The sequence below is a fragment of the Pan paniscus genome, chromosome 4, assembly GCF_029289425.2.
Source record: "Pan paniscus chromosome 4, NHGRI_mPanPan1-v2.0_pri, whole genome shotgun sequence".
Lineage (NCBI taxonomy): Eukaryota > Metazoa > Chordata > Mammalia > Primates > Hominidae > Pan > Pan paniscus.
Genome location: NC_073253.2, coordinates 35,541,413 through 35,553,768, shown reverse-complemented (window position 1 = coordinate 35,553,768; position 12,356 = coordinate 35,541,413). Strand labels below are relative to the sequence as shown.

General features: G+C 38.4%; 1 protein-coding gene across 2 annotated transcripts in view; it reads left to right on the top strand.

Moving 5' to 3' along the window:
* The window catches only part of CMYA5 (cardiomyopathy associated 5), a 105,593-nt gene that overhangs the window by 58,166 nt on the left and 35,071 nt on the right, over positions 1-12,356 (top strand). The window contains exons 5-7 of one of the 2 annotated variants that reach the window (XM_003822278.6): positions 359-381; positions 5,929-6,047; positions 12,019-12,168. In XM_003822278.6, coding sequence (XP_003822326.2) covers positions 359-381; positions 5,929-6,047; positions 12,019-12,168 — 292 coding nt within the window. Of the gene's footprint in view, positions 1-358; positions 382-5,928; positions 6,048-12,018; positions 12,169-12,356 lie in introns of those variants that run through there. The other variant, XR_008625358.2, reaches the window with a different exon arrangement.

Below are 12,356 nucleotides of genomic sequence, written 5' to 3'. Positions count from 1 at the left end.
GCTAAGCCATTGGTTGATGAATAGAGAGAAGCAGAGCATAAGCAACTCATTGCCAGTCCCGCTGATCACGGAGACAGAGCCAACTGCAAATGAAACCATCCTCCATCCCTGTTCTGACACTGCCCATCCCACCCATTCCCCCTCCCCTGCACCCCGCCTTGTGAGCACTTATGTCCTTGCTGCCCAGACTGAGACAAAAACAACCTCAGGGAAGCTGAGGGGTTATGATTTTCAAACGTGGGTAATCTTAATGCTCCTGGTTGTTTTTTCTTTCTGTTGTTAATTAGCTTCTCTCTCTCTTTCTCTCTCTCTTTTTCTCTCTTCTCCTCCTCCTCCTTCCTCTCTCTTTCTCCCTAAGTCGTTTGAGGAAATCAATGAAAGGTATATAAAACATGATACAATGTAGTGGCAAACAGCATGACTGGATGCTTGCTTTTTAATATTTTGGTGCTTTATGGAAAATGAGCTGCCAATTAAAAAATGCATTTAGTGGACTACAGTATTTTCACTTTTAGACACAGTGCTTTTAAAAGCTAAATGACAGCTTTGAAAGAAAACTGCATGTGCTTTAGTTAAATAACAATTATCATAATGTAGATTTTTAACTGCTTCCTCAAGATGTATTCTGCATTTTCAGCCTAATCTAGGCCATCTTTCCTGTCACTGCATATAGAACATTTTGTAGATGCTTAGATGCATTGGTTAAACATGAGTATTTGAAAGAATCATTCATATCTGCCTTGAGTAATTTTATGATTTATGTAATTTTAATGGACTGTTCTATCATTTTCTCTTCAAAAGATAGTCATGCATTTATCTTCTCTTTCTGCTCAGCTAACCTAAATGAATCTCCCTCCTTTGATTTTGTTTTGTTTTGTTGGTGTTTTTAACACTTCATCTAAGAGAATTCTTCATTCTTTCCAAAAGCAAAACACTCAACAAGAAAACATGTTGTCTATAAAAACATGTAACATCAGATTTATGTTTATCTTTCAGAGCATCTCATATTATAATTCTCCAACAGATCTGACACGTTCTTCCTTTTGTCCCATAGCAAGACCTGAGGTCTTTCCTTCTGGTTTGAGCCTAATGTTTTCTCCTTTTAGTGTAATTTTAAATGTAAATTTCTAAATTGTAAATACCATCTTCAGTTTACTTCCATCCCAATTCAAATTGTGATACAGCATAGAGTAAAATCAGAAATTTGTATCTATAATGTATTATAATATAAAAAAGGATTTAGATTAGAAATATGATTTTTTTAGGTAATTGAAATCACACAGATGAATCCTATTTACCTAAAACAAATTCTATTCAACAGAATATTACCAGTTAGTTTTTGAAAATAATTTGACTTATTGACATTAATCAATAAGTGTTTTATAACAGTGGCTCTGTTATGAATAGAATTCCCCAAGGAGCTTTTAAAAATGCTGATGCCTGAATCTTCTGAGATTCTGATTTAATTGCTCTGGGGTGTAGATGAGCATTTTTAAGGCTTCCTAGATGATTCTAATGCACAGCCAGGGTTGAAAGTTCTGGTTTATACAATCTATCCTTTGTCCCAGTAATGCCCCAAACTGGCTGTGCCTAAATCACCTGTGCAATTTGTTTAACCAAAGATCCTTTGGTCCCACCCCAGATCCACTACATCAAAATTTCCAGAGTGAGACCAGGCATCTGCTTGTTACCAATTCTCACAGACGAGTCTAAGACACACCAATCAGGTCTGGAAACTGATACCCAGGCCTTATTCCGAGTTCTCTATCTATCTATCTATCTATCTATCTATCTATCTATCTATATTTTTTTGAGCCAGGGTCTCACTCTGTCACCCAGGCTGGAGTGCAGTGGCACGATCTTGGCTCACTGCAACCTCCACCTCCCGGGTTTAAGCAATTCTCCTGCCTCAGCCTCCGAAGTAGCTGGGACCACAGGTGCGCTCCACCGTGCCCTGCTAATTTTTTGTATTTTTAGTACAGATGGGGTTTTGTCATGTTGCCCAGGCTGATCTTGAACTCCTCAGGCCAAGTGATCTGCCCACCTCCAGTTTCCTTTATTTTAAACAAATTATTTTTTCTAAATATTATTGACATTTCTTTTTATCCAAAAAGCACATGGATTTACAGTGCCATTCCATCTATACTGGACAGTGTAGACGCATATTTGCTTACTTATATTTTATCCATTCATGGAAGTTATTGCTCAGTAAGAAAATTTGGTGAGTGAAAAGTTGAAAAATGCAATAGAATGTTTTTACCTTTCTAACCATCAGAATATTGCAAATATAAATTGACATCCACTTAATACTAAATACTCTTTCTTCGGTTTTGTGCTTAAATGTGTTCATCTGTGTGTCATTTTAATTAATTTCTATTTCATTGTCCAGTTGATAGTGAATTAATTTTTTGCTAAAGCTGCCTGTCTCTTAAAGGAGAGTACACTTGGGCTAACCATTATTTTCCTGTAAAGAAAAAAGACAACAAAATTCTGGGATTTGGTGAAGAAAGATGAACAATTAAAGAAAGCACTGTCAAACATGTGCATGTACACGTGCACACACTTGATGAAGCTGGGCGCCATCACTGAAAAGCTTTCCATGTCCTCAAGAAAACTTCTGTCTCAAAGTCTCAATGTTATTGATGTTCCTTTCTATAAGAAGTGCTAATTATCTACAGTTGGCCCTTGAACAACACGAGTTTGGACTGTGCAGGTCCACTGATATGTGGATCTTTTTCAATAAATATATTGGAAAATTTTTTTGAGATTTGTGACAGTTTGAAAAAAACTCAAAGATGAACTGCATAGCCCAGAAATGTTGAAAAATTAAGAAAATGTTAGGTATGTCACAAGTACATAAAATATATGTAAATATTAGTCTATTTTATCATTTACTATCATAAAATATACACAAATCTATTATAAAAATTAAGAACATCAACATTTATGCACACAAACACCACCGTCCATAGCACCATATGCAGTTGGGAGAAATGTAAACAAACATAAAGATACAGTACTAAATCATAACTGCATAAAATTAACTGTAGTAATACTGTACTACTCAAATAATTTCTACAACTATACTGCTACCATACTACTTTAATAATTTTGTAACCACCTCCTGTTGCTGTTGTGATGAGCTCAAGTGTTGTGAATCTCTGCTTAAAAAACTGTGTCACGCTAATCATCTCCCTGTGAGCAGTTAGTCTCTCCAGTAAATTGTATATTGCAGTAAAAAGTGATCTCCTAAGGTTTTTGCCTATTTTTTTTTTTACCATATTCGGTGTGATACCATAAACCTTGAATAACGCCATGATACCCATAGGAAGTGGCACTAGTGATCCTGGATGTGCTCCCCAGAAAGAGAGAAAAGTCATGACATTACAAGAAGAAGTTGAATTGTTTGATCTTTTCAGTAGATTGAGGTCTGTAGCCACCGTTGCCTTCCATTTCAGCATTTCAGGTGATTCATCTTGTGAAGAGATGATGTAAACTTAAGGTATTAATAAATACAGTACAGTACTGTAAGTGTATTTTCTCTTCCTTATGATTTTCTGAGGAATTTCTCTTTTCTTTAGCTTATTTGATTTTAAGAATACAGTATATAATACGTATACAAAATATGTGTTAATCAACTCTTGAGGTTATTGGCAAGGCTTCCAGTCAACAGCAGACTATTAGTAGCTAAGTTTTTGGGGAGTCAAACAGTACACATGGATTTTCAGTTGTACAGAGAGTCAGTGCCCTAAACCCCGTCTTGCTCAAGAGTCAGTTGTGGTTTATTTTACCTTGCCACTTTTTCTCCCTCCCTTCGTATTACATCTCTAAAGGCAGTGCTTGTATATTAAATGCTTTTTCTCAACACTAAAAATGCTTAAATTAAGGAATGCTGTCAAGCATATTTAGACTAAACATTTACATATCTTGAAAAACACATTTGCTTAGAAAATGCTGTTTGTTGAGGGGATTCATTTTTTTTCTCCATTTTGCTCTTTTGTGTTATAATAATGAAAAGGAGTTGCAACCATTGTAAGACCTGCTTCTAAAAGGATGTCTGCTTGCCTTTTCCTATGCTGATGTTAAACTGGAATAGGTTCAGTGCATAAGGGAAAACTCTAACATTTTGCTTGTGGTACCTACAATCAGAGCCTTTGTGCTACAAAATGTCCTACATTAATACACATCAGTGATGTGTGTTTTTAGAGGGCTTAGTGCATGTATGGGGCACCATTTTTGTTCATTCTGAGCCTATCATTTCCACCCTCTCCATCCCCACAGTCTTAATTTAGGCTCGTGCTGTCTTCCCTCACTAGACCCTATGGGGTTCTCCCACCTGACCTCAGACCTCCCTCCTCTGCTTACCCTGATCCTTCCTTAGACACTTGCCAAGATAGTCATCTAAATTTCCCTTTTATAACAATTTTGTGGCTCTCCCTGCCTTAAAAGACAAAATTGAACTCTCAGTGGGTATGAAAGGCTCTTTATAGTCAAGCCACAAATGACTTTTCTATTTCATCCCTGACTGTCTGTGTTTCCCAACTCCCACGGTGCCCTCTGGCCCTCGAATGTGCTGTACTTGGCTGCATCTCCATGCCTGGGTTCATACCCTTCTTCTATCTGCAATGCCCTTACTTGTTCTCTCTTCTGCCTAGGAAACTCCCACTCATTAATACCCAGCCCAAATGTTACCTCCTCTTTGAAGCCCCTCTGGAACCACCTCCCCTAAATCAAATGATAGTGAATTTTATTGTTTCTGACAGTAGTAAGTGTAGAAGTCACTCTTTAAATATTCAGTTTTATTTTATAATATTTTTCCTTCATACTGACCATAAATCCACCGTCACTGAGATCCTGATATCCACACCCCCACAAAACTATTGGCCTCTTATTTATTCAAAATATGTTTATTAAATGCCCACCATGTGCCAAGTAATGCATTAGAATACAGTAGTGAACAAAATAAAGTCCTTTCCTGCATATAAACGGTATTCTGGTGAAGCAGACGGACAAAAACCGAAGAGGCTGTGATAAGTCTGGGGAAAACAAAGCCTAGTGAAGAATGGAGGGGGCAGGCAAGGCTGTATTAGTAGCGTACTCTCTGAGGAGCTGACATTTGAACAGAGATCTAAATTAAGTCAAGGAAGGAGCTGAGCAAGTGTCTGGGAGAACAAAGTTCCAACAGCAAGTGCAGTGGGTCTGCTGGGAAAACCAAGACATCCATGGAAATGAAGCCTTTTTGTCTTATTTGTTTAAATCCACATTTCATCTGGATACAAATACTTAGACTTAGCATCAGTTGGCATTCCAGCTAATGAGGGTATTGAGTCCATAAAGCTGTTGATTTAGAAATTGTGGCTTGTTTAGTCTTTTATGAATGATAGGCTTTATCCTCTCATTGCTCTTTCCCCAGTACCTAGCACAATGCCTGGGACATAGTAAATAAACATGTTTTGAATGACAAAATGATTAGAAGCTTAATATTGAGGTTTGAGAACAAGGACATCTACAGTGTGTAAGTTTCTAGATGTGCTCTTAGCATTTTTATCCTTTGAAGCCTCAGTGGGTATGAAAGGCTTTGGATATAAATCCTTTCCCTTTAGGAAATAAAGAAAATAATCCCTAAAATGAAGTAATTTTTAGGACCAACTTTATAGGTAAAACACTTAAGACTGTATTGCTTGATAGAATCTTTCTAACTAGAGGATATAGGAATGAAATTTCCAATATTACCAGTTGCCTAAGAATAGATTTTAGACATATATTTCAAGACTTTAAAGCTTTAAATCCTTTTTTGGATAGAGTGAGAGGCCCTGCCTTATGCAAACCACCACTACCAACACCAGCTTCATTTTGAACAATTTTTTTCACTTTCATTCTGTATGTTAATAATTTTTTAACTTATGTAGAGCTCTATTCCCCTGATAGGTTGCTTTCTGCAATGGAGAGCACTGCTTCTTTAGAGAAAATGCCTGCTGCGTTTTCCCTTTTTGAACATTATGATGACAGCTCGGCAAGAAGTGACCAGATGTTAAAACAAGTGGCTGGTAAGCATTTTAATATATTAATTACCTAGATGAAATATGGCAGTTTTTGCTTGTTTGTTTTGTATGTAATGATATATACAAAAGATTTTGAGTGTAAAGACATGTAACTGGAAAAAGAAAAGTATTAGTTGTAAAATGTTACAGCTAGACTCTGAAATTGAGCATGGGAGGAACATCCCATTTCTGTGCATTTCCATCTGAAGCTTTATGACTTGCTTGGAGATTGAGGAGGTGGAAGGAGCCATGGAACCAAAGGGTCTCCTCTTTTTTTTTTCTTTAATTTAAAAATAGGATTTCTCTCCCTCTCTTCTCATTTGCCTCATACCAGCAGCCAGGTATAGAAGAAAAAAGAAGTCAAATGTTTTCCTACGTGTCAAACAGATTTCTCTTTATGAGTGGTTTTCCCCTCTTCAATTCAGTTCTTTTCCCCTTTTTTCAAACTAAACAGATGAGCTTAGAGAACTATCAGCTCAGCACCATGATCTGTAGCCAGGAGCCTCCCACTCAGCTGTCAGAAGCATCCTGCCAGCTCTTCACAATATTTTTTAATGTGCTATTTTAACAAACAGGACAATGAAACTTATTTAGATTTTTTAAAGCTGCCATGTTTCAGTGAAGTTACCAAGTTTTTCTTACTGTACAACATGCTCAGATGTCCTCCTTAAAAGATGCTGTAGTCTTCCAAAATCACCTCAAAGATTACAGCTATTCAGGAGGCTGAGGCGGGAGGATCACTTGAGCCTAAGGGTTCGAATCCAGCCTGGGCAACATAGTAAGACCCCCATGTCTAAAAACAACAACAACAACAACAACAACAAACCCCAAAAAACAAAAACAAAAAAGATGGCTGTTGTGTTTAAATTGATGATTAACTTTCATTCCTGTACAAAGAGTTTTAATTTAGTAACTACTAAAAAGGCTACTGTATGTCTAAAAAGACAAAAACAACACGACACCACACAACACACAAAAACCCAAAACCCCACCGGCCCTTTATAAAATTAAAAGCTCAATCATTGATCTTAATGGATTTTCTCTAGAAATGTCTCAAAGTGTTTTCTTGTAATGTCTTTAAGAGGGATTAGACTTGGGCAGTGATTGCAAACTAAGAAAGTTTGATTAACAGAGCTGGTCTTTTGCTTTTAAGGGATTCATTATATGCCACTGTTCATTTAGGAGGATATGCTTTTCAACACTTAATGGGCAATGAGAGGACATTTAATATATTTTAGAGGTCACAGAGTTAAAATGTCACAAAGTGTTAACAATTAACTCAGCAAGTGCACATGGCGGTCCCTGTGGCTGGAAGCCTTTTATGGAGAGACCGATCTCAGAGCCATAAATGTTACTTTGTGCGTCTGTTTCACAAAATTGGAGCCCAGGGTGTTGACTTGCTGCTAAGTAGTTTTTGTGCATTTTGTGACACCTCTCAGAAGTCCTCACCTGTGACCTGAAAAGTTGATCTGATGACCCCCTACCTAAACTAAGCAGATACAATGAGAAAAGGATGTGAGTTTTCCAATGAGAAGTAGCAGCCCATACGATTTATTCCATGCTTATACGATGGCTGGCATTGTGGAAACCGTTAAGCATATCAAATCATCTAATCTCACCATAACCCAAGGAGGTAGGTTTTGTTATTCCCATTTGACAGGTGAAGAAAGGTGAGGAAAGAGAGGAACAGAAAAATGTTCTGTTTTCAAGAAAACACAGCCGGTTGGGGTGTGTTTGGCAGGGGAGTTTGGCTTCAGAGTCTGCCCCACAGCGAAAAGGCAGAGTGCTGCTGAGAAAGATGAGAGAAACAGATCATGATAAACAAACATGAATCTAGGCTTCCTTGATGCTGGCACCTGGGGATTTTTTTTTTTAACTGTGGTAAAATACACATAACAAAATTTACCATCTTGCCCATTTTTAATTGTACAGTTTAGTGGCATTAAGGATATTCACATTGTGGTACAACCATCACTGCCATCCTCTCCAGAACTCTTCATCTTGCAAAACAGAAGCTCTATATCCATTAAACACTAACTCTCCATATTCTCCCCTTCTCCTGGCTGTGGCAGCCACCATTTTACTTTCTGTTTCTGTGAATTTGATTACTCTAAGTACTTCATCTAAGTGGAATCATACGGTATTTCTCTTTTTGTGACTGGTTTGTTTAACTTAGAGTAATATCCTCAAAGCTTACCATGTTGTAACATGTGAAACTTTTCCTCCTCTTATCTATTCATCCATTGGTGGATACTTGGGCTGCTTCCACTTTTTGGCTATTGTGAATAATGCTGCTCTCCTGAGGACGTTCCAAAGGCCAGGTTGAGTGGAAATCTGTATCTGGTCACAGATTCCAAAGTCCAGTTTGGTTAATGCTTAACTCCCCAAGTGTGGCGGTTCTTTTTGGGCACATTTCATCAGGCCAGAGGGGTGATTCTTCCACCCAATTCCTTAGCCTCTTATAATGAAGCCCTAAACTTTCATTTTGGTATTTTTTGGTATCATACCTTTTTTTTTTTTTCCCCACGCGGAGTCTCACTCTGTCGCCCAGGCTGAAGTGCAGTGGCACCATCTCGGCTCACTGCAACCTCCGCCTCCCGGGTTCAAGCCATTCTTATGCCTCAGCCTCCCCAGTAGCTGGGATTACAGGCGTGCATCACCATGCCCAGCTAATTGTTGTATTTTTAGTAGACATGGGGTTTTGCTATGTTGGCCAGGTTGGTCTCCTACTCCTGAACTCAAGTGATCTGCCCTCCTTGGCCTCCCAAAGTGCTGGGATTACAGGCATGAGCCACCGCGCCCGGCCAGCATCATACTTATTCAAGTTTATTACTGTAAAAGTGTAAACAGAGTTGCTAAACTCCGGGTCTCTGATGTTGTTCTACCACATAAGAATTGTAAATCCAGCCATTATTATTAGATTATATCTATGGAATATTCTTATTCCCTTTTCATTTTAGAATCCTTTGAAAAGTAAAAGTATTTCCTGTTTCTGAAAAAAGGTGTTTTACCTTTAATGCTTTTGGGGGAAGGAGCACATAAAACAAAATTTCTAACCTACATACTTTGCTTCTTCCTTGAAATTAAGTGATTTTCTTGGATCAATTAATCAGTTTTTAAGTTTGTTAATTTACCCGAGAAAGAGAGAGAAATGTGAAAGATGTTTTCATTTTTAAAAAGCAGATACAGCTCCATGTATAATTCATAGGATAAAAGGGGGAGCATTTTCACTGTTCATGCCTCAAGTAATTCTCAAATACTGCTTCAAAGATGATCGACAATCTTTGAAACATTCTGCTTGGTCCTTTCATAGACCTGGGTAACATGAAAATTTACTGAACTACATTTTTCTGGACAGACTCATTTAGAATGTGACATCCATTTCCTGCTGGGAAGACAAGCAATAAATTCCAAGACAGTATCAGGGTCTCTGACCCGTGATCAGTTCCTGGGGAGGCGCTCTCACCAGCGGCCTCTGCCTTAGCATGCAGTTCGCTCCTCAGGTCTTACCTCTGTGGCCTCTGTGGCTTTCCAGATGATGGGTCCCTCGTTCAGCCCTCATCTTCAGGAGCTTCCTGCCTTGCCCCTCTGTTTCCTGTGCTCCTGCCAAGGCCCCTTTGCTTTCTGAATGTTAGCACTGGTTACCTGTCAGCCACTTTGCTAAGCACTCGATAGATGTTATTTGCTTCCTATAATGACACTGGGAGGTAATACTATTATTATTGTTTTCTCATTTTAAAGATGGGGAAACTGAGGCTGAGATAACAGAGGGGATGGATCTGGTGTTTAACCTTGGGCCAGCCACTCTGCATTGAAGTCCATGAGCTTGACCCTTCTCCTCTTCTGCTTCTCGTTTTTCACAACTATGTATTTTTTCAGTTCTTTATCGCTATTGCATCTTCTCAGTTTGTCTCTTTTTGCTACATTCTTTAGACCCATTTATGTTTTTCTCATTTGTACCTTCTTGCTGAACTGATCTTTATTTTTCTTTTCCTTTGGTGTCCACTTTTAATAAAGTAATCTCATAAAATTTGGCCCATATTATTAATATTTCAGTAAACTTATCTCTCAGGAAATTGTTGACTGGAAAAAAAAACCATAAAAAATAAGTGTAAAAACATGCTATTGGGTCAGGTGCAGTGGTTCATGCCTGTAATCCCAGCACTTTGGGAGGCCGAGGCAAGCGGATCACCTGAGGTCAAGGAGTTTGAGACCAGCCTGGCCAACACGGTGAAACCCCATCTCTACTAAAAATACAAAAAAATGAGCTGGGCGTGGTGGTGGGAGCCTGTAATCCCAGCTACTAGGGAGGCTCAGGCAGCAGAATTGCTTGAACCCGGGAGGTGGAGGTTGCAGTGAGCTGAGATTGCACCACTGCACTCCAGCCTGGGTGACAGAGCAAGACTCCATCTCAAAAAAAAAAAAAAAAAAAAAGCATGCTATTTTTTCAACTATGGGAATAACCTTTTCCTCTAATTTGTAAAATATGTTCAAAGATTTTATGTCATAAGTTTTGGGGGAGAATTGCATAGAAGTTTGATTTATGGCATTGCATATACCATTAATGTTTGTACGCATAATCATGAACTTTACAAGTTTCTAGGAAAACATCCAAGGATTTTGTTGTCATTAAAATTCAGAACAACAGAGTTATACTAGGTGTCTAAAATGTATGCTGAATCAGTAGGCTACTTTTTCTGTAGTTTTTATATATTTTGTTTAATTTTTAAAAAGTTAGTAATTAAAAAATTTGATAGGGCTAGCCATGTTGGAAAGAAAAAATGGGATAGTCGTTTCAGAAAGTGTATTTTGATATTTTATTTTTGCAAGTATTTTTCTGGCTGGAAGATACACCAACTATATCTTAAAAGGGTTTCATTTGCCTCTGTTGTGAATATAGAATCTATATTGATACAGAATGATACAACCTTGGTTATCTAGCAAAGCATGTGTTTTGTTTTGAAGGATAAGCAAGTCAGTTGTTGCCTCCTCTAACCTACATGAGTTTATTGCTCCAACTATAGGACTGTAGAAGAGTATTCTCAAGTGATCCCATTTTGGAATACATTTTTGTTTATTTCTGTGTGTATTATATATGTGCACATGTACAAATGCATAGAAAATATTGTGGAGGGATACACATTCAACAGTGATTGCATCTAAAGAATACGGCTGGGCGCGGTGGCTCACGCCTGTAATCCCAGCACTTTGGGAGGCTGAGGCGGGTGGAATCCTTGAGGCCAGGAGTTCAAGAACAGCCTGACCAATATGGTGCACCCCCACCTCTACTAAAAATACAAAAATTAGCCAGGTGTGGTGGTGCAGGCCTGTAATCCCAGCTACTCAGGAGGCTGAGGCAGGAGAATTGCTTGAACCCAGGAGGCGGAGGTTGCAGTCAGCCAAGATTGCGCCACTGCACTCCAGCCTGGGTGATAAAGCAAGACTCCATCTCAACAGATTAAAAAAAAAAATTGGCCGGTGTGGTGGCTCATGCCTGTGATCCCAACACTTTGGGAGGCCGAGGTGGGTGGATCACCTGAGGTCAGAAGTTCGAGACCATCCTGGCCAAGGTGATGAAACCCTGTCTCTACTAAAAATACAAAAATTAGCCAGGTGTGGTGGCAGGCGCCTATAATCCCAGCAACTTGGGAGGCTGAGGCAGAAGAATCGCTTGAATCTGGGAGGCAAAGGTTGCAGTGAGCCGAGATCGTGCCACTGCACTCCAGCCTGGGTGACAGAGTGAGACTCAGTCTCAAAAATAAATAAATAAAATTAAATTAAAGTTAAAATTAAAATAAAATAAAAAATAAAAAAGAATATAATTGGGGTTGGGGGTTTGGGGGAACAAGAGAGCCCTTCTACTTTTATACTATGTATTTCTGTATTCTTTGAATTTTTTTCAACAAGCATAAGTAACTTTTGCCCAAAAAATTAATAAAAACAGCATTAGTTACAATAAAACTTGTTTATATTCCAGTTCCACAGCCTCCTAGATTAGAACCTCAGGAACCAAATTCTGCCACCAGCACAACAATTGCAGTTTACTGGAGCATGAACAAGGAAGATGTCATTGATTCATTTCAGGTTTACTGCATGGAAGAGCCACAAGATGATCAAGAAGTAAATGGTAGGATTGCTAACACAAATACAAATGCATATGCATATTCATGCATCTTCATGTGAAGTATTTAAATATACACCTGTATTATGACTCTTCCCACAAAGCATTTATAGCCATTTACAAAACAACAACAAAACCCCAACAACCATATAATGAAATAATAACTACAGAAGCAAAATTTGGGAATCAAGATC